At 41.0% G+C, this 22,490-nt stretch overlaps 1 protein-coding gene across 3 annotated transcripts in view; it reads left to right on the top strand.

The window, feature by feature from the left end:
• DISC1 (DISC1 scaffold protein) overlaps positions 1–22,490 on the top strand; it is a 349,574-nt gene that overhangs the window by 153,131 nt on the left and 173,953 nt on the right. For 2 of the 3 annotated variants that reach the window (XM_022553158.2, XM_022553157.2), the window contains exon 9: positions 4,517–4,705. In XM_022553158.2, the coding sequence (XP_022408866.2) occupies positions 4,517–4,705 (189 nt within the window). Of the gene's footprint in view, positions 1–4,516; positions 4,706–5,052; positions 20,942–22,490 lie in introns of those variants that run through there. The other variant, XM_022553161.2, reaches the window with a different exon arrangement.

Raw genomic sequence — 22,490 nt, forward strand, 5'->3', positions numbered from 1 at the left:
CCCTTGGCTTCTCTGTGGCCCTTCATGGGGGCTCCACTCGCAACGGCCCCCACCGGTCATTGTTCACGTAGAAATCACGGATCCAGAAATGTTTTCGTTGTGTTTCCATTTACAGCTCAAAGTTTGTGGCATCCAGTCTGCTCTCCTTATCAGGACTTCGTTTCTCCTAAATGGGTCCAAACCCATCGGCTTGGCATTTGGAGCCCTCTTGTCAATGTCTTGGCCCGTCTTTGGTCACGTGCCTCTCTTCTGCTAGCACCACCCCCCGCAAGACAATGCCCTTTGCTTAACAAAGTTCCCATTTCGCCTTTTGGGAACCTTATGTTCTTTGTCGGTGAACCTGCCTCTGTCTCCCCTTCTGGAATGATCACTCTTCTCTGAGCCCTCCTAGAGCATATTTGCCTTTTTTTTTTTTTTTACTGTACATCTTATCCCCTTTATTCAATGTAACTTCCTGGAGAGCAGGGCCAGTGCCTTGTCCCTTTCCGTATGTGCCCACATAGTGAGAGACAATAAATAGTCTCAAAAGATATTTATGCAATCATGGAATCTGAAACTATGGATTTCAGTAACAGAAATGGCATGGGCTGGGTGTGCAGAATGCCCTTAAAGTGGGACAAAATTGTGTAACCTTTCCCACACTGATATCATATTGAAATCTGCCTATTAAATAATAAGAATAAAGAAATAAACAGCACAGTTTAATACTTAAGAGGAGGGATTTTTGAGCTTTGTTTGAGTTGGAAAGTTGCCCTGCATTTTATTGCTATGGAAGCTTCAGCAAGATATGTAATTCTCTAGATTTCAGTTTTCTCCACCGTAGAGATAACAATGTGTATTTTAGTGACCATAAAATGAGCCATTATTTTATATACTACTAAGAAGGAAAAATTGCTGTCAATTAAACAATGATACAGTGCTTTCTGTGGCTTAGAGTTTTTATTCTATACTTATTGAAATAGCTCTTTTAGATGTAGTTAAGGTTTTGAAAACATCACGTATCACTCTTTTAAAAAGGAAAATGAATGGATTAAGGTTTCCCTAAGATGTTTCATACTTAGTCTGGCCTAAAACACAGTTCGACTCAAGTCAAGCCTCCTGTTTCTCCACACAGTGTCATCCTTTGCATCAGTGAGGCGACTGGTGATGCACCTTTTTTTCTTCTTCTCCAAGAATGAACTACCGTTTTCTGTAGGATTTTCTGCCAAGCTGCTAACACCATTCTTCAAGTTTTAAATGCTGGTGCTTTCCTAATCTTACAAATCCATCTCAACAGAAGGTAACAGGACTCAAAAGGGTCCTTAAATGGTTTGTACATTGAAACAGCAGGGGGATACAGATGCTCAGTCAGGCCACCAAGAATGACAATCACGTAATAGCAACTTCATCCAGACCACCTCCTAGATAACAGTAATTGTAAGACACATCCGTTTCCGAGATGTTAAAATGTAAAAAAAAAGTGCATCTTGGAATAGATAACATAGAGTGTATTATCACCAAGGGTTGTGGTGAGATTTGAAGGAGAGAACGTTAGTAGCCGTTATCATGATTATGGTTATAATAAACTCTTAGGAAATATAACGGAGCCTCTAATAACAATAACTGTTGTTTATGGAGTGCTTATTAATGTGATATGTTTATTAATTTTGGTATCATTTTCATACTTAAATATTCCCTAATATAGTTTTCCTTTTTTATTGAGGTATGATTTACATTCAGTGAAATGCACAGATATTAAGGGTACAGTTCCATGAATTTTGACACCTGTGTTATCATCACCCCAGAAACATCACGCTTGTACCTGTTCCCAGTCATCATCCCCCTTTGCCCAGATGGCCTCTGTTCTGACGTCTTCTACCACGGATTAGTTTTGCCTGTTCTAGAAGTTAGTATCAACGGAATCCCATCGTATGCCTTCTTTTGTGTCTTTTTCTTGAGATACTCCCACGTCACTGCGTGTATGTAGAGTTCGTGCCTTTTCCTTGCTGGGTAGTTCCGACGTACCACTGTTTCTACCTTCTCCTCTAGATGGACATTTAGGTTGTTTCCAGTTTGGGACAATGAGTAAAGCAACTGTGAACATTTGAGTCAAGTATTTGTTGATTGCATGTTTCATTTTATTGGGGAACTGTTGACCGAAACTGCCTGTCTTGGCCAGGCACGATAATAATACTGTGAGTTGTCTCACAGTAGGAGTTCCCGATAAGGGACTGCCGTTGAAAACTAACCAGAAGAATTCGGGAGGGGCCAAAAGGAGGGAGGAGACACCAGCCCATATGTCCTGCCAACCTCCCAGAGCCCTTTGTGCCGGTATCCATCTTGGCTGAGAGAGGCGCGCGTCACGAGGAAGGACCCCGAGTCAGACCAGATGTGGGCCAATCAAGATGATGGACCAGAGGCAACCCGGAAACTAACCCCATCACCGTAAAGCCCGAGACTGCGAGCCACGTGACAGAGCAGTCCTCCTGAGTCCCCTTGCGCTGCTGCTCTGCGCCCGGGCGCCCCTTCCCAATAAAGTCTCTTGCTTTGTCAGCACGTGTGTCTTCTCGGACGATTCATTTCTGAGTGTTAGACAAAAGGCCACTCTCGGGCCCTGGAAGGGGTCCCTCTTCCTGCAACAATTTCTCTTGGGTAAATACCTAGCAGTGGAATTGTTGAATCAAAGGATAGGTGTATGTTAACTTTATGAGAAATTGACTGAACCTGTCTCAAAGTGCTTGTACATTTCATGCTCCCGTCACACGGGAGAGTTCTGGTAACTCCTCGTGCTTGTCAACCAGGCAGTTTCAGTCCAGTTAATCTGAGCCACTTTAATGGTTTTGTAGTGGAATCCCTACGGCTTTAATGTGCATTTTTCTGGCAACTAATGATCATCAACATTTTTCATACGCTTTTCGGCCCCAGTTATATATCTTCGTAATGTGCCTGTGGTGTCATTTGCCTACTTTTCAATAGGGTTATTTGTGTTTTAACTGTTGAGTTGCAGGACTCAAGTCCTTCATCAGATGTATGCATTGTAAATATTTTCTCCCAGTCTGTGGCTTGCCTATTCATTTTCTTAATGGTATTTTTTGAGGAGTAGATGTTTTTAATTTTGATGAAGCCCATTTATTCATTTTTTCTCTTATAATTAGTATATCCTGTGTCTTATCTAAAGTTTTTCTGGCTCCAAAGTTAGATATTCTCCTATATGTTCTTCTAGAAGCTTTATAGTTTTCACTTCGACGTTTAGGTCTGTGATCCATCTCTAATTAAATTCTGTGTGTGATTTGAGGTATGTATCAAGGTTAATGTTTCCCCCATATAGGTGGCTAGTTGTTCCAGTACCATCTGTTGAAAGTATTTTGTTTTCCTCATTGACTTGCTTGGGCACTTTGGTTGAAAATTACTTAACTGTGTGAGGGTGGGTCTACTTCTGAACTGTCTGTTCTCTTCCATTGATCTGTTTGTCTGTTTGTACACCAGTGCCATTCTGTCTGCATTTACTGTAGCTTCAGTGTTAGTTTGAAATCAAGTAGCAAATGTCCTCTAACTCTGTTCTACCTCTTAAGGATTGTTTTGCTTTAGCTAGGCCTTTGCATTTTCTTTTACCATTTTAGAATAAGCTTGTCAATTTCTACAAAAGACCCACATGAGGTTTTGATTAGAATTGTATTGAATCAATAGGTCATTTTGAGGAAAATGAAAACCTTAACAGTATTCAGTTTTCCAATGTATGTATATACAGTATATCTTTCTAATTATTTAAGTCTCCTTTAGTTTCTCTCAGAAGTTTTTAAATGGTTTTCTGTGTAGAGGTTTTGCACGTATTTCTTTAAATTTACCCCTAAGTATTTTGAGTTTTAAAATATCTTATACATGATATTAAAAAAATTCACCTTCCAGTTATTTGCTGCTGATACTTAGAAATACAATTGATTTTTGAATATTGACCTTGATTCTTGCAACCCTGCTAATAAATTCAATGCTCAGAGCTTTATAGAATTTCACATTTATTCTTGTAGCCACCTGTAATGCACAATCACATTTTATAAGAAGTTTGCCCTGAAATCCCATATGCTGATTTCTTTGCTCAAGGTCATGCAGTTTGTGTAACCGGGATTTTGAATTTGGGATTTGAATTTAGGTCTAGTTTGACTCCAAGGCCTGGTCCCTTGCCACCCTACTGTAATCTTTCACCTCTTTGACATTTGGATGTCTGTATGGAATGATGCCATGTGGCTGCCCTGGGTTTCACTGTGATATTTTTGTGTCATCATGTTTCAGAAGGACGTGAATTAGCCAACGCAACCCCCTAAAACAGAATATAATGAGAATAAGTTGCTAAAGGGACTGGTGGTTTTTTCAGCTTAAGGAGGACAGTCAGTGTGTTTCCAGATTCCTCCACAGAAGACTGTGAATGCAGTTGGATGTAGCTGCAAAGTTCATCCCCCTTTCCCCACACTGTTAGTGCATGCTCGCTGCACCTTCCATAGGTAGGGATGCGGCAACGCTTGTTTTCCCTCCTTTTCCGCAGGAAACCATTTCTGTACAGCCAAGGAGCTCACGGAGGAGATTAGATCATTAACATCCGAGAGGGAAGGGCTGGAGGGACTTCTCCACAAACTGTTGGTGCTGAGTTCCAGGAACGTCCAGAAATTGGCAAGTGTTAAAGAAGATTACAGCAGCCTCAGGAGAGAACTGGATCAGGGGAGAACTGCCTATGGTGAGTGGTCACACGGGTGTCTCGTGTCTGTGTGATATTTATTGTACTGCTTTATGTGAACGTCACTGTGAAGGGTGTCCTGGAGACACACAGCACTTTTCCTGGAGGACATTTTTGGCAGGAGCCTCGGCAAATGCGGCACAATTTCTTGTCAGCTTTTGTTTGGCTATCGCATGAGATGCCTTTTCATTTTCTGTCTTTCCCCCCTCCTCTACCCTGGACTTGCTAATGGCCTTGTGATTGTTTAGAGCAATCTCCCCCTTGGCACAGTTCTTGAGAATTTTCTCTGTTTGACAATTATCTCCCTTTTGTTCCTTGCCTCGGCCTTCTGGTTTGCACAATCGCAGATGAAAGCAGGCTGGCTCTGGGAAAACTGAGAAAAGACCATGAAGTGCCTCTTCTGTGTGTGGGCTTTTCTGAGAGCTGCTTTCCCCAGGAAGAATGATGCCGAAGACACCGGTGCTGTCTTGGCCAAAGTATCTGTTTGTTGGGGGAGTTAAAGTATTCGTATGGTCTTTTCCTGTCCCGTTGTTAACTGTAAATGAGGTCACCTTGAGGCTTCACTCTGAGGAATACTTTCAGAAGATGTTGGTTCAGTCCAAATTGATAAAGCCAAACCTGTTTCTTAAAAGAAAACCCAAAAACACACACACAGTGAAGAATTTCTGATGATTCAATTTCTAATATACAGAATGAAATCATAGGAAGAAAATTTAGATTTAAAGTACGTTAGATGCTGGAACCTGTTTCTTCATCAGTAAAATGAGAAGAGTATTATCCATCTCACAGGCTGGTTAAGTGGTACAAATTAAGTGAGGTAATTTATTAAGATCCTGAGATTGTGTGCGCACACACACCCTTGCACGTCCCCTGGGAACTAGAGGTTGTTGGAAGGCAGAGTTCATGCATAGTAAATCATTTCCCTAAATAAGCATTTACTGGGAAAGTGAAAGGCATATATACAAATAAAGGACTGTATTTACAAAGTATGCTTGTTTAAAAAGAAATAAGAAAAGAATAGAGATATTAGTTAGCCAGATTTGAAATAGGGCTATTTGAAAATATTCCACAAATTGAAGTAAATGAAGATTAGTATTTAAAACCAAATAAATAAATATGAAATCAGCTAGCGGAAATAGGTGTGTCATTTCACTATGAATAAATTTAGTTTTAAAGACTTACTAAATTTTGTAGAGAGAGGTTTCTTCACAGTTATTTGAATGAAAGATGGGATGGTCAAGCATTATCGTGTCTTCGTAGCCGTGGACACCCTCAAGTTGGTTCAACAACTCAGAACGCCTTATCTTTTTTTCACTTTTGTAGGTCAAAGCTTTGTTTTTGCCAAATATGTAACTAGAGACTGCATTTGAGCCTTAATATATAACTATAGTCCTGAGAAATGACAACACATTCCTCTAAGATGTGACGGTGCAGTTTATTACATTATTATAGGACTAACCTTGTATATTTTAAATGAATTTTTGCTATAAATTTTTAAAATAATAAAAAATGATAACTATGAAACGTCTCACGTTTTTTGGTGCAAAATGGGAGATTTATATCTAAGAATAACGATGTGAACCAGTTTGGACAAATTTAGTTCAGCAATATTTTCTTTTTTTAAAAAATTTTATTGAAGTATAGTTGACTTACAATGTTGTGTTAATTTTTGCTGTACAGCAAAGTGACTCAGTTATACATATATATATATATATATATATATATATATTCTTTTTCCTATTCTTTTCCATCATGGTTTGTAACAGGATATTGAATATAGTTCCCTGTGCTCTACCGTAGGACCTTTTTTTATCCATCCTATGTATAATAGGATGCAGCAATATTTTCATCTGAACAGTTGAGCTCTTGAAAGCCATTAATATCTCTTTTTTTTAAAAAAAGAGCTGTAAAGTATTTTTTGAATCTCATCCTTGTCACTTCACTAAGTATTTTCAAAATGATGAATAAAACATAAACAAATGGAACGAGAGATTGTTACCATGGATGATTCTAAATTGCAGATGGCTCATTACTGTTGTGAAGGCGTTCTTTATGTTTTATACTTGGATTTTGCTGGATCAGCTACCCTTTTCCCTCTGCTTTAGGCTGAAGCTAATTTTTGAGCAATCTGAGGTGACTTGGCTTTGGGTGAGCCAAATTAATAATCTTGGGTTGGAGATAGTGTGAGAGACAAAGAAAGAAAGAGAGAAAGAATTCCTTAGTAAAATGAAGCTTTTACCCATTGATAGTAATCAAACTAGACCAAAGACCATATTCTCTCATTTGTTACATTTTGAGAGTTAAAAATCTGGAGGGAGCTCTGTGCTCAAGTTTAAACGTAGAGCAAATACAAAGACGTAGTACGCTTCTGCATGTATTACCATGAGCTGACTCTTCTTAATCTTAGATAAAACGTTTTAAAATAAGACTATTCAAAAAATGAGCGCTGTGTAGTGTTCGCAAAAACAGATTTTGACTTCCGGCAGTGATTGCAGAATGCAGTATTTGGGAGCAAAAGGCAATTCAGGGATGAACAAGTCACTCCATGACGGTCAGGGACCGAGGCTGTGTGACACTGGCTCCAAGTTGGCTGACCCAGCCATGTGTGTGTACAAGGGTTCTGTTTCTATAGCGGGAGGGGAGATTTGCAGTCTTAGGGCACAGTCTGTCTCATTCAGAGGATTCTTAATGATGGGAAGAGTATGTGTAATGCCTCATCACAGATGAACTTGCTCTGCTGATCACTTACCATGTCATTACATCCTGTGTCTGTGGCCTGACTGTAAGTCCATCGAGGTGAAAACACTGTCTTTAGGTTTCATTTGTGTCATTGGCAGTACCCAGCACGATGTCATTAAAAATAGTTAAATAGAACACAAATATTTGTTCATTTACTGGGGCCAGATGTTAAAATGAAACATTAGTCCTTTCTTCCCTTAGTTTGAATCACAGACCCAGACCTTGGATCTTCTTTTAAAAAAAAAAAAAAAGTTTAAAATTCATTTTCCAATTTAATGAGAGCAATGATAAGTTTGATTGTCTTTCATGGAAGATGCTTGAGTTGGATATTCAGATTGGGGTGGCAGCAGACAGAAGTAGTGGGATGAAAAAAAATCAGTAACTTTTTTTACAGTTTGCTACATCTGCTTTTCAGAAAAAAAAGACAACCCCGAGATTTACATAAGTGTTTTTCCATCCCTTGTGGATAAGTTGGTAATGTGTATTGTACTTTATTAATATTGTTGATTTCGTACTATAACTCAGATATAAAGGAAGCAGACGTCAAGGGGAGAGATTTAATCACAGAATAATCAGGGCTGGAATTTTAAATAGAACATCATTAGCATGTTAATGAATTTTCCCAGTTTACGAGAGCTGCCCAAGTAGAAAAGATACTGCAGATGTAGCTCAAAAATCTGGCGGAGCCTGTGGCCCAGTGAGCTGTCAGGAATCTGTGTAGGGTCTGTGAAATGCATAAAGAGACTCTCAGTGTGGGTGTCAAATGCTGTTTTTTTCTGGGAGCTATGGCTGTCTGTGTCCAGCTTAAACTCATTTATTTGCCTTTCAGTGAGTAAGGAGGAAGTGGAAGGCAGATAAGGGGCAGTTTTTTTTTTTTTTTTTTAAAGTCTTTATTGAATTTGTTCCAATACTGCTTCTGTTTTGTGTTTTGGTTTTTTGGCCAAGAGGCATGTGGGATCTTAGCTCCCGGACCAGGGATCGAACCGGAACCTCCTGCGTTGGAAGGCGAAGTCGCAACAACTGGGCCGCCAGGGAAGTCCCAAGGGACAGTTTTTAAGGGTGATAAAGTTGAAGTGGCGTCAACTTTTCAGTTACGGTTTGGGGCTAGTACCTACCTTTTGCTTTAGGTTAGAAAGGCCACACCCATACAATCCTGCCCTTATTTTTGGACTACCTCCTGATAGCTAATAAAAGGAAGTATGATGCCCTTTAGTGAGGTATTAGTTTTTTTAACTCTTAAGTCCACTGGTGAAACATCTTTCATAAGTCACTTTAAGGAAAAGCTTTTGGTTTAGAGATTGTGTGCCTTACAGGTTCTGCATATACAGGCAGTCACTCCCTTTCCACATTTATTAGCTGTATTTAGATAAAATTTTCAAGAAAAATTAGAACAGGGGAATAAAATCTGTCTTTTTTTGGGGGGATGGGGAAGAAATGGAGGCCTGGAATATATATAAGTATATATCAAAGATGGAAACAACAAAATTAACAACTAAAATGGAAAAGTTGAGACAAGAAAATGCTAATGATCAGTGTTAATTATTTTGGTTGAGAATATGATGTGATCATGAACTTCCTAGAAGCCAGAGCAAAAAAGATCGGTGAAGCATCGTCTGTTTTCCTCAAAAGTAGCTTAAAGCCCAAAGTTTTCAGGAATGTGGAGTGGTGTTAAATTCTTAAAGATGATTTTTTTGAGAGTGTAATGGAAAGTCCTCATGAATAGATTTATAGCAAATGCAAAAGCACACATGGCTGTTACCAACCACCTTTGAGAAAAAAAGTTAGCGGATGAAAGCAGGAGTTCATGGGTAGACTGAAACTGTACACAGATTTCATATCTGTGATTTTGTACATTTTTTCCACACAAAGATTCAGTTACTCAGCAGATTTTTGGAGGAGTCTTTCTAAGTTCCTCCAAATGTTAAGAAACCTTTTGTTAACGTATAATGCCATGGAAGTGAATTAGGACGGGCTTGGGCTAATTGAGTTTAAATATGGAATCTTCCAGTGACCTGACATCACCGGTCCTAGGTCCCTAGAACCTAAAGGGATGGTTAGAGATCCCATTCTGTAGACACACCAAATGTCTCTTCTTCCCCTGAGCTTTGACTAAAATTTGCTTGGTGGACAACTTGGCTGTCTTTGGGCCAGAATCGTGATAGAGTTTTTGGTAAATGAGACCCGAGCTATTTGTTTGGGAACCAGATGACCCTTGCAGGTTCTGTACGGGAAGGAACTTAGATTGTTATATGGGAAATATCTTAATTGTGTCTGCCTCTCTGAGTGGAAATTTTTGTTTGTTTAGATTGAATATATGTATAATATGAACCTTTTGAAGGGAAACTTCTTTTTAAACTTACAAAATCTTTTTTTCTCAGGTTTTTCTGTGAGCTGAGCCTTCACATCTCTAATCATTTATCTTTGATTCGTCTTATTAATTATGTTATCAGGATCCCAGTTAAACATGCATTTGCATTTTTTGTTTCTCTCCAAGGTCTTCTTCTTTCTAGTTTATTCTTGCCTCTCTCTGAGTATGGTTATTTCTCTTCAGCCACTTTTGCCTGTGAATTTCTAAGCTTGAAATTCATAATTAACTTCCTTCCTCTTTTATTAAACAATTGTGATAATCCCTTTGGGAGGCATCCCCACAGCAGTGCAAAAAGCCTGTATTAGTTCATAGGAGGCCTCAGTTTAGTTTCCGTTCTGTTGGTTCCCATCACCCGCGTCACACCTGGCATGTATAGCATCACGGTGTGAGGTTTGATGGATGAAATTCTTTCTGCTTCCCAGGTGCCTGACGTATGACGCAGGAGAACCAGATCTCTAAGTTTCATTGCCACCCATGCATTCATCGTTTTAATTTTTTTATTGAAGTGTAGTTGGTTTACAGTGTTGTGTTCATTTCTGCTGTACAGCAGGTGATTCAGTTATATATATATATGTACATTCTTTTTTTATGTTCTTTTCTATTATGGTTTATCATAAGATATTGAATATAATTCCCTGAGCTATACAGTAGGACCTTGTTGTTTATCCATCCTATATATAAAAGCTTACATCTGCTAATCCCAACCTCCCACTCCGACCCTCCCCCAGCCCCCTCCCCCCGGCAACCACAGCTCTGTTCTCTATGTCTGTGAGTCTGTTTCTTTTTCGTAAATAGGTTCATTTGTGTCATACTTTAGATTCCACGTACAAGCGATACCATATGGTATTTGTCTTTCTTTTTCTGACTTACTTCACTGAGTATTGTAATCTCTCTGGTCCACGCATGTTGCTGCAAATGGCATTATTTCATTCTTTTTTATGGCTGAGTAGTATTCCATCGTATACATGTACCACATCTTCTTTATCCCTTCATCTGTTGCGTGCATCCATCATTTTAATAAGCATTTATTGAGCACTTACAATATGCCAGGCACCGTGCTCACCTTTGTGTTCCAGAATGAATCAGAATGAATCAGACAGTCCCTGCCAGAGAGGAAGTCTCCATGTTACTCCAGTTACTCTAGTCCCTACTGGTCTTGAATTCCCATGATTCTGTCCAACATTGTTCCCTTTTTTTCTTGCTTTCAACTATTTCTGATTTCCTTCTCCTATTTTTATCCATGCAATTATTTTTTAGAAATCCTTACTGATGCTACTTCCTTTTCTACCTGTCTCTCCATTTGCTTTTTATACTCCCGTAACAATACTCCCTTAACAGAGCCCCTAGGTGGGAATACAATGACAACGTCAAGGGTATTTCATACCCAGTTGCAACAGGCAGTTTTCTGACATGCTGATTTGTTTGGAGCAGGGACTTGATTCTGTGTTATAAGGTGGGTACATGTGAATCTTAGGTATTTGACAGGTGCTCTGCTTTGCGGGTCATTCTCGGCAACCAGTGCCTGTCCTAGTCTCTTGCTACATTTCATCATTTGGACTCGGGGCTTTTGAAGACCTTGGTGTGTGCACACCCGTGCACACTCATACACTCTTTCCTGAAGATTAAGCTAAGCATAGTGGTAAGTGGGATGCCAAGATTCCTGGAGGAGTGCCCTTGGCCGTGGTGGGGTGAGGGGGTTGTTTGTGGTGTGGGCCTGTATCCTGTATTGTAGAATGTTTCACATCCGTCAGCATTGTCTTTTGTGCCCCTGTACCTCCCAAACCTGTTTTTTTTCTTCATTTTTAAGAAAATTTCCGCTTTATTGAGGTATAATTGACAAACAAAATTGTAAGATATTTAAAGTATACATCTTAGTGATTGAAGTTTTGTATATTTGGGTCTTGTTTAAGAAACCTTTCCCCATCCTAAGTCACAAAGACATTCTCCTGCTTCTTCTTCCATTAGCCTCATTGTTTTATTTTTCCATTTATATCTTTCCACACCTGTGTTTAAACGTCCCTGGGTGGGAGTTGTACTACCCTCAGTTACCCGAACAACTTCAGCATTATGTCATGATCTGAAAATAGTGTGTTATTGTTATGATTATTAGAACTGGATTGGAATTAGTGGAACTTAATTCTCTTATTCGTATTATCCTCATATAAATCCTTATGGGTTTAAAAGTGAGTGCTGTTGGGATTTCTTCTTCCTTTGATCTTTATTGTATATATTTAGCGTATATTTATTGGATCCCTTGACCAGGTGCGCAGATTCGCTCTAGCTTTTATGGATTTGATATGTTCTTTGAAAGGAAGGAATGATCCCCTGTATGTTGTCACTTTCTCTTCAGTGACAAGTGTTGGTTTCTCTCCTTTTTACGCTAAGGCTGCACGTGCATTTAGTCTGATCATCTGGACACTCTGTGTGGCTAGCCCAGCACCATCTCTGTTTCACAGGTGAAGACGCTGAGCCTTAGGGAGAATGGGCGCCTTGTCCGAAGTCACACAGACATGAGGGGTCGGGGCCAGGATTTGAATCCCTTTTTCCTGCGATTTCACCTTTTATGTGGCTTTATGTTCTTTATGAACCTGATCCCCAAACATGAGGTTTTTCCACCCTCCCTCACCCTCACCACCCCCTACCTCAGTACTACACTCAGAGTCATGACTATGAAACAAAAGTCTACTGACAGGATCTCTTGATGATGTTGAGTGTCCTGAAAAGAGAGGCTGTTTTCATTTTTGAAATTTCTGAGTACACGCTCTATATTTCATGCCTGAAATGATGATCTGCTGCCTGCAGTTTTCCTACACCTGATGGATCATTTAAATTGCTAGGAGGTTCTGTAGGTTATCACCCCTATGATACTCACATATTTTGTATTAAAACCCAAGTTCTTTATTTTGGAAGGATGACTAACAGGGACTTAGCATACTACCACAAATGAGAAAAAAGTTGAGCTATAGCAATTCAACTGGATACATATTTGGTAACTTCAAATCACTTTTTGATATTTTTTTCAAAGAACTATGATTAGTTCAACTTCCTGTTCAAAAATGCTTAAATGTCAGTGTTTTCCTTTGTATTCCTATAAGTTCAGGCATTAATAGTATATTGATACCCCAGTCAGAGTTTCTGGGGGAGAACCACGATAAGCCCTGTTTGCCTGTAAGAATTTACTAATATGCCACCCTATTAATTACAAGGAATTAACTTGCAAAATGTGATGGCCATTCTAAGCTTCTCTCGAGTGAGTTTTTGAACTTTAAATAAACAACATTTATTATATTCTATAATTCAGGGTTTTGCAAGATTAAGACTGATTCTTCTTTTGTTTTTCTGAGTCCAACTTTGTGAGGTTTTGCAGAATTCAATTTTATTGGTGCTGTGACCTATTTTATACTGTCACAGTCTTTTCAATGCTTAATTTTATAAGAAATGTCTTGTTTTCCTCTTTGGCTTTGCCATGAGTTATGGCCTCCTGCCGTTTTTGCTGTGTACTTCCTCTTCTTTGAAGCTGCCATATGTTTTGCAACCCAAGAGAGACAATTCTTTTTGAGAGATCCTTTGTTGCTAATTTGGTTTTTCAGGTTTTCCTAGCTCTTGTAAAGGAGAGAGAGTATGCTCGTAAGTGTTTTCTGACCTCATGATTTTGTCGCACCAAATTTTGCTGCCCAGGTCCCACCATAGTTCTGGGGAGGGCCATCCTGCCTCATCCACTTTCCTTCCAGATTTTTATGTAATTGGGGAGGGTTGGATCCCTGTCGGGATGGACAATTCTAAGCCAATACACTGCAATTTAATATTTATAGCATGGCAGAAACAATCAAGAATTGCTTAAAGATCTACTGACTTGACATCAAAAATGTGTAAACCAGATATGCTGATCGCTCACATGCTCACATAGTTATAGAAGGTAATTTTATTTGTCTTTTGACATTAAACTATCCAAAGTTTTTATAACTCATTAACAACTGATTGCATACTTTGCTTTTAAATTTAATGGTAACCAGACTTCTTTTCTTTTCATTTGCCAAATGATGTTAAACTTTTGGTTATTTTACGCTGTTTTGAGCAGCTCTCTTTTCATCTGTGTTACTAAAGCTGCTTTACACTTTATGTATTTCTAAATATTATATTGCCTTTCCCAAGAAAGAGTCTAATGTAAATATATTATGACTTCAGGGTATAATTAATGAAAGGAAGCCTGGTCCTGCTGGGACAAGGTGACTGAGTCCCAGAGTCTTGAGTCTCTTTTTTTCTTTTTCTTAAATAAATTTATTTATTTATTTTTGGCTGCGTTGGGTCTTCGTTGCGGTGTGCGGGCTTCTCACTGAGGTGGCTTCTCTTGTTGCGGAGCACGGGCTCTAGGTGCGCGGGCTTCAGTAGTTGTAGCATGCGGGCTCAGCAGTTGTGGCTCTTGGGCTCTAAAGCACAGGCTCAGTAGTTGTGGAGCATGGGTTTAGTTGCTCCGTGGCATGTGGAATCTTCCCAGACCAGGGATCGAACCCGTGTCCCCTGCATTGGCAGGCGGATTCTTAACCACCGGGCCACCAGGGAAGTCCTTGAGCCTCTTTTTAACTTTGTATCTGATCCAGCATTTGACTTTGGTCCATATGTCCCAATTGTATCAGCAAGACACATAAATTAGAATTTGGCGAATGTCTGTTTGCCCTTCACCCAACCCTGTATTCTTTTCAGAGACTGAGGAACAGTAGGGGCTGAATACCAAACTCCAGGTCTGCCCTGAGAAGGTCACCCAACCCTGAAATTCCCCAGTGTCTGGAATCCTGAGAATGCAGCAGCCTTCAGAGGTGAAGTAATTTTCCTGACGGATTACACAAGAATCCTCTGATGTTGAAGCTTATGAGATTCCTGGAGTTGCTCTAGTGGGTTTTTTTTTTCTTTTCAATTTTTAATTTACTTCACAAAATATCATAAGAATAAAACACATTTGAAAAATCGAACAAAAAATGTCCATCATCCAACTTTTGTAGCAGAGCCCCTGGGTGCATTTTTGCTGTCCCCTCCAGTGCCTGGACCACACGTAGACATTTTTCACACTTGTACTCAGAGTATGGGCACAACTGTACCTTCTTAGCCTTATGTGACAGTAATGAAAGCATTACATCATTCAATCCTTATGGCTGTACGTTCAGAAAAATGAATCATTCTATTCTACTGATGCTGAAACTGAGGCTCAGTGAGCTGGGAGCGTTGTGGATGGGAGTGAACAGCTGGAACGTGACTCAGACCTGTCTGGTTCCAGAGCTGGATTCCTCATCACGTATTTCCATTTCCTTGTTGTAACACAGCGTTCCAGTTTGGTATTTAGAATCTGTATAACATTCTAAGAATCAATATACCATGACCTACTTAACTCTCTCCTTATTTTGATTTGGTTAATGATCAGTTTATGAATTCCTTTCTGAAGGTAATGTGAGAATGGGATTTCTGGGCCAAAAAGCACAATCATTTTATGACTTGATACATCCTGCAAAGACTTTCAAAAAGATTATACCAGTTTAACTGATACTCCCAGTCCATCCTTTCCAACACTAAAGGTTATTTCTTAAAAAAATTATGTAGCATCATAACAATAATGAAATGGTATTTGATTCATGATTTATTTTGGCATATATTTGACTAATAATGAGGTTGAACTTGCTTTTTTGGTGCCTTTATGATTTTTCCCATTGTGTATTATCCATATCCCTTGTCCTTTTTTGGGGGAGGGGTGGGGAGAACTTGATGGTTTCCTAATCTTTACCTAATATGGTTATTATTATTTTTTCCTGTTTGTATGTTGTGTGTATATGTGTGAAATTAACCCATTATCATGATTAATAAAGGACCAAGAGGAGAAATCTTTATAAACAATGATAACATGTTGAGGTAACAGAGTGAATTCTGAAACTTCTTGAGGCTTAGGGTGCAAAGCATTTAACAAACAACGTAGGTTTTCCCGAGTAGAGGCATTGTTTCCACTCGGTGTATTAACATTTACTGGCCCTGGCCTTTAAAACAACTGTGATGCAGAGGGAACAGCTGCAATTGGGACCTTAATAAACCAATCTCACTTTTTACAAGAAATCTGTGGAAGGGAGTGTTTTACATTTTCACGACCATTAAAATAAAGAAGCTGAGAGAAACGTGCAGTGTCATGTCCATTGCCTTACTTTTTCTGTATGATGTATCTTACATTGAGTACTTCACTGTATTTTGGCCTTTTAAAAAAATTTCCCATTTACTTAAATAGATCCATTAGAAAAACCGCTCCTGCCGATGGGAATTTTTTTCTTCCCAAGCATGCTGTTATCTCACGGACTAAAGGAGCGTGTCTACTGATGGTGTGTAGGGCCGCTGAGGCTGCAGTTTGAGGGAGAGTCACAGGACTTGGTGATGGAGGCTGGCCTGGCGTGGTGAGGGCCAGACGGATGGGGTGACCTTTGAAACCGTCACTGGCTTTTCATGGAGAGCAGTTGGGTCTGTGGCATGTCTCTCCCCTTCTCTCCACAGACAATAAGCAGTGCTGGGTGTTAAGTCAAAGATCCCTTTCCATGGACGATGTGTCATCACCGTAAATGACTACGATTGGGGTTTAGGAAGGCACCGCCTTGTCTACTGCCGCTCTTGGGTATCAGATTCTCCCACCGCCCCAATCACCTGTTCCTATGCCTTTTGGCTGTGGGTTTCTTTCCTCTACCTTTGGAATATCCCGCACCCTCATCCACCCAAGTGCCCACTCCCTACATCCCTTCTGGGCGTTACCCTGACCGCTTCCTCTGACCCGCTAAACTTCCCTCGGTCTCTGCGTGCTTGGATGCAGCGTGTGAAGTGCTCCCTCATCTCTCCAGGAGCAGCTCCCCTGAGATCTCTGTGAAGATGCTCTCTAGCAGCAGAGCTCACTGACTTGCCTCTCTGTATACTCTTCTTTTCTTTTGAATTTATTTTTGGCTGCGTTGGGTCTTTGTTGCTGTGCACAGGCTTTCTCTAGTTGCGGCGAGCGGGGGCTACTCTTCATTGCGGTGCGCGGGCTTCTCATCGCGGTGGCTTCTCTCGTTGTGGAGCACGGGCTCCAGGCACGCGGGCTTCAGTAGTTGTGGCTCGTGGGCTCAGTAGTTGTGGCTCGCGGGCCCTAGAACGCAGGCTCAGTAGCTGTGGCACACGGGCTTAGTTGTTCCGCGGCATGTGGGATCTTCCCGGACCAGGGCTCGAACCCGTGACCCCTGCATTGGCAGCTGGATTCTTAGCCACTGCGCCACCAGGGAGGCCCCTCTCTGTATACTCTGTGTCCTCCTTGAACCTGTATTTTTAGTCCAAGACATTTTGTTCTTGTCTTGCCTGGAGCTTGGCTTGATACTGTTAAGGGGATCTTTATCCCAACCCTCTCCAGTGTTCCATGATTATTCATTCCATTTTGCCATGTTTAATGGAATATTTAACAGCATCTGTGAAGAAGCCTGAAGACAATAAATAAATGCTCTCTTTGGTATTGAAGGGGTTTTATAGAATATAAAATTTAGGGCACATTTTCCTCAGGAGCCCTGACCTTAATATTCATCATGAGCCCCACAGAAGAAGCTATTATATTTTAGCATAGTGGAGTTTACCATATGTTTCAGAGTCACTTGCAATGGTACTTCTCATCGTGACAATTAGGAAGGTCATCTTGTCTTGCCAGGCTGTGTTAGATACATCAACCAGCTCATGGCTGTCATTGTGAAATGCACCAGGGCGCTGGTGTGCACATATATACAGGGAAGACATGATGCTTCTTATTCCAAAGTAGAGCTGTTTACATCTAACTACAAACACGAAACATGCCTATCGTTTGGCCTTAGATGCTATGTGGACACAGAGATGGAAACTTCTAAAGTAAATCCTCCTCTGTGTTCTTTGTGACTAAATTATATGAGGTGATTTTTCCTTTCTTGAAGCATGATGGTGATGGGGTCTCTGAAACCTTGTGTAGAGAAATTGGACTTCAAGACACTGGTTTGTTATCTTTTTTTCTGCCTTACTTTAAAAAACAGATGATCTGTATTTAAGTACGGGAACAATATTGTATTTAATTCTCCACGTATGAACTTTGATGACAGGATGAGGTGAGGAGATGACCCTGAGTCCGGGTGATGGGGCTTTTGTGGAGCTTGTGAAGGGACAAACCTACCGTAGAACTAAAGCAGGTATTTCTTGGGATCCTTTTAATGCAGTTGGAGGAGTGGGTCACGGGAGCTTAGGCTGGAGGAAATGCTTCTTCATGGGCCTTGGGAACAGCAAATTAGGTTTGCCATGGTGGGAATGTTAATAAATTTCTGCGGACGAACAGCCCCTCATTTTCCTTCTTTCTGTCCCTAAGCTGCTTTGCTCTGAATTGTGAGAGGCTAAACTTCTGTATTCAGGCCTTTAGAATTTGCAAACGTTTATCAATAGATAGGAAAGTTGGATAGAAAGCCTTGGATTCATTAGTTGGTACATAAGTCGCCATAGTTTGCAAATTCCTTACGTGGGAGAACAGTGGAGAAGATTCTGTGGCCCCTGAAACATCTGATTATTGCCATTTGATACCATTAATGCCTCAATTTAAAAAGTTAACTTGTTCATTCAACTTTATTCATGGAATCCAGACAGTGTGGAGAGCTGCCTCTTCCAGACCTTTCGTGGGTGTGAGCTGTGCTCCAGTGGCAGAGTCACCATCTTTCTGGAATGGTTTGCAGTCAGATTTTCCAGAGGCAAAGAGTCCACATCCCTCAAGGTGCTTTCTGGGCTAATGAATTGCTTTTAATTAATTTGCTGTCAAAAATGATCCTTCTAAATTGAGAGTGATAGAAAGAGAGGAATAAAACATTGTAATAGCCCTGCTACCATAAATGGAGGAAAAAAAAAAAAACACAGTGCTTATGTAAACAAGAGGGAAAACCATTATAGCATGAATGTGAGAAAGGGCTCCTTCCTTCTTTCTCCCTCTCTTTTTTGCCCTTTGGCCTAAAGCTGTTAACCTTGGGTGAATGTCTCTGTTGTCCTCTTGTATTATATCCCAAATTCTGTCTGATGCTGACAGGGATGGAGCTCTGAGTCTGTCTCAAGAGTTATATGTAAGGTTGTGTAATGTCCTTTCTCTGACTGTAAGTTCTTACTCAGTATGTAATGGTCTTAGATGGATGTATTTTGAAGGACTGTTGGCTTATGTTTAAAATTTCCGTGCAACAGGGTTTCTTGTAGGACCTGCCTGATCCCTCATTCGGCTTGACAGCTACAGCGGGGGTTGAGGACCTCGTAGGTGCCAGGCGCCAGGGAAGGAAGGGTGAAAAGATCTGATTCCTGCCTCGAGATGCTTGTGACCGTTGGTGGCGGAGGCAAGCAGGACACCGAGTGGAGAGGGATGAAGTAAAGAAACAGAGGCTGATAAGAGAGCTGAGATGAGGACTGCTACGCGTGCCTTGCAAGAGCCAGAGAGAGTTTCCCAGAGAAGGCAAAGCGTGAGCCTCTCAGCAAGAGGAGAGCACAGACTCAGGGGTCTGGGGAGCACGTCGTGTTTGGGGCTTGATGGGGTCGAATCCCAGCCCTGCCATGTAGCAGCTGTGCATCTTTGGACAAGTTTCCCAATCTCTCTGAGTATCAGTGCTCTCCTCTGTAATACAGAAATAAGATTCCTGCTAATATGGGCCTTACAGGGCAGTGAGAGGTGGAAATGAAATCATACATGTGACGGATGTGGCTTAGTGCCCTGGCACGTAGTAAAGACTCAATCCATCTTACTTAATATTATTATTGATCTAGCTGGTTGAAGGGTCCAAGAATGAGAACGACAGGAGATGAGGCTGAAGAAGTGGGGAAGAGCCAGACCATGAGATGCCTTTTTGCTGTGCTGGAAATTTCTAGATTTTTCCAAGGTGGTGGTTAGCCATTAAAGAAACTTGATTTCTGTGACCTCAGCTGCTTCTGAACATTGTTATCTTATAAAGTAGATGATTAGGTACAGTCACATATAAATGTTTCCATCTTAAATAACTAACATTACACACCTATTATGGCTAAAGTGAAAAGTACTGACAATGCCAAGTGCTGACAATAACGTGGAGTGACTCGATGTCTCATACGTTGCTGGTGGGATGTAAAAGGGTAGAGCCATTCTGGAAAATGGCTTTGCAGCTTCTTATAAAGTTAAACATCGCACTTGCCAGGTGACCCAACAATTCAATTTCTAGATATTTATTTATCCTATAGGAATAAGTAGTTATGTGCATGCAACACCGTGTAACAAATGTTTATAGCAGCATTATTTACAATTGCCTGTAATTGGAAACCAGCAGGATGTCCTTCAGTGGATGAATGGAGTAACAGACTATGGTCCATCCACACAGTAGAATACTACTCAGCAAGTGAAAGGAGCAACTATTAATATGACAACACTTGGGTGCATCTCAAATGCATTATGCCAAATCAGAGAAGCTGACTCCAAAGCCTTTATCCTGCACGACTCTATTTATATGACACTCTGGACAGCCTAGACCTCTGGGGACAAGGTCAAGGGGTTGAGGAAGGTCTTGACTGAAAAGAGGCAAAACAAGGGAATCTTTGGGGATGTTGGGATTGCCCTGTACCTGTTTATAGTGATGGTTGCAGGAATCCATCCATGGGCTAAAACCCACAGAACTGTACACACACACACACACAAAGAAGTAAATCTTACTGTACCTAAATAAAAAATCTTTAAAAACTCTAAATTAATAGCTCACTAACTGCATGCATTACCTGTTTTATCTCATTTAATCTTCCAACAGGTTGATGCTGTTATCTTTATTATCATATTATCTACTACTGTTATTGTTATTGACTAAGCTGAGGCTTCGTGAGGTTTGGCCCAAGGTCACACACATCCCTTCCAGAAGGCGGAGCCTGGCACCAGCCAGGTCTGTGTCCCCCTTTAGGCCTGAGGGATTGCATGCCGGCCCTCAGGGAGGTGGAGAGGGGCAGTAGCCACTTTTCTTGGCCTCATGGCCAGGCTGCACAGTAGTTATCCAGCTGACGGTCAGTGTCTGGTGCTCTGTATACCCTGCTGTTTCAAATTTTACAAATGGGATAAGGGGTTTTTTTGTGTTTTTTTTTTGCGGTATGCGGGCCCCTCACTGCTGTGGCCTCGCCCGTTGTGGAGCACAGGCTCCGGACGCGCAGGCTCAGCGGCCATGGCTCACGGGCCCAGCCGCTACGCGGCATGTGAGATCCTCCCGGACTGGGGCACGAACCCGTGTCCCCTGCATCGACAGGTGGAGTCTTAACCACTGTGCCACCAGGGAAGCCCCAAATGGGATAAGTTTGAAATGGCTTTTGTAAGTGCTTAGTCTCAGAGAGGGAATTGGCCATTCCCTGTTTCATCCCTAACTTCTTAACTTATACTGTTGGCTAAGTTCAATTTGGCTTTTTTTCAAGGAAATACTACTTCCCTAGAGGGTGTTTACAGTGACACCGTGAAAATCTCGTGCAATTGTTGTCCAGTTCACAGCTTTCACCTGGGCCCCTTAAATATCATTCAGGTTGTAACCCAGGCAGCTCCGTGGCTGAGTAGAGCCGGTAATTCATCAACATAGTCAAACTTAGAGCAGAGGGTGCGAGATACCTCCTTAGAGAAAAAAAGAGCAAAATATTAAACAAAGAGGAACAGTAAAAAAGAGATGAAAAAATTGAAATCTTTTTTCAGATTTCATAGTTATTTGTTTAAACATCTAGTTTCCCAACCTTTGTGACAGCTTTTTGAGATCATTAGTCTCCCCACACACAACCCCCGGGTCTGTGCTCTGCATATAGAATAGGGGCTTAGTAAAGCCTGGATGAACTAGGTGGATGCTGAATTTGAGAACTGAATGGAATTTGTGATGTGAGGTGTTTCAAGGTATTATTCACCTAACAGTCCTATATTCAGAATCATTCATGTCCCAACTCCTGTGTAGGTACTTTTGGAGATTTTTAGGAATAATTCCTTATAAAGTCCTATGAAGCATGTATTCTCTTTCCTGAGGCCAGCATGATGAGCTGACTTTCTGAGTATGGGCACCGGCAGAGCAGAGGCTGTATGGTCAGATATATGCAAATTCAGATCCTGATTGTGCTGTGTTATGAAGTGGGACCCGAGATGGGGTAGCTGTTTCACTTCTGTGAGCCTCAGTTTCTCCCTCATTTACTCATGTAACCAGAAGGGGATCCCTGAAACATATACAATTTGGAGGTAGGTCTTATTTAAGAAAAACTACATGAAATTATGAATCAAAATTAGTTACAGGGCTTGGAGGGGACCCATGAAGGTGAGGGGCCCTGGGGTGTATGTATCATTAGATTTATGGAAAATCTGCCCTTGTTTTCAATTAATTTTTGTAGCAGTCACTCTGTGTCCAGGCTTCAGAGATGGGAGAACTCTGGGAGATACAGCAGAAAAGAGACAATTGCAGTACAGCCTGAGAAGTGCTGTGATGGGGAAGCATGGGTGCCAGGGAAAGATTTCTGGAATAAATGATACCTAAGCTGTGACTTAGGACATGGAAAAGTTGAAACAGAAAAGTATGGGAAGCACATTTGGGGCAGGAGAAAGCAGGGCTTGGAGGTGAGAAGAAGACAGAGTTTCGGGTGAAGTAGAAAAGGACAGCTTTGTTGCTTTGCCAAAGGCAAAGCGGGGCACAGTGG

This window comes from Delphinapterus leucas, chromosome 16, assembly GCF_059928025.1.
Source record: "Delphinapterus leucas isolate spDelLeu-1000000601 "Yukka" chromosome 16, BTC_Dleu_Yukka2, whole genome shotgun sequence".
NCBI classification, from domain to species: Eukaryota; Metazoa; Chordata; class Mammalia; order Artiodactyla; family Monodontidae; genus Delphinapterus; species Delphinapterus leucas.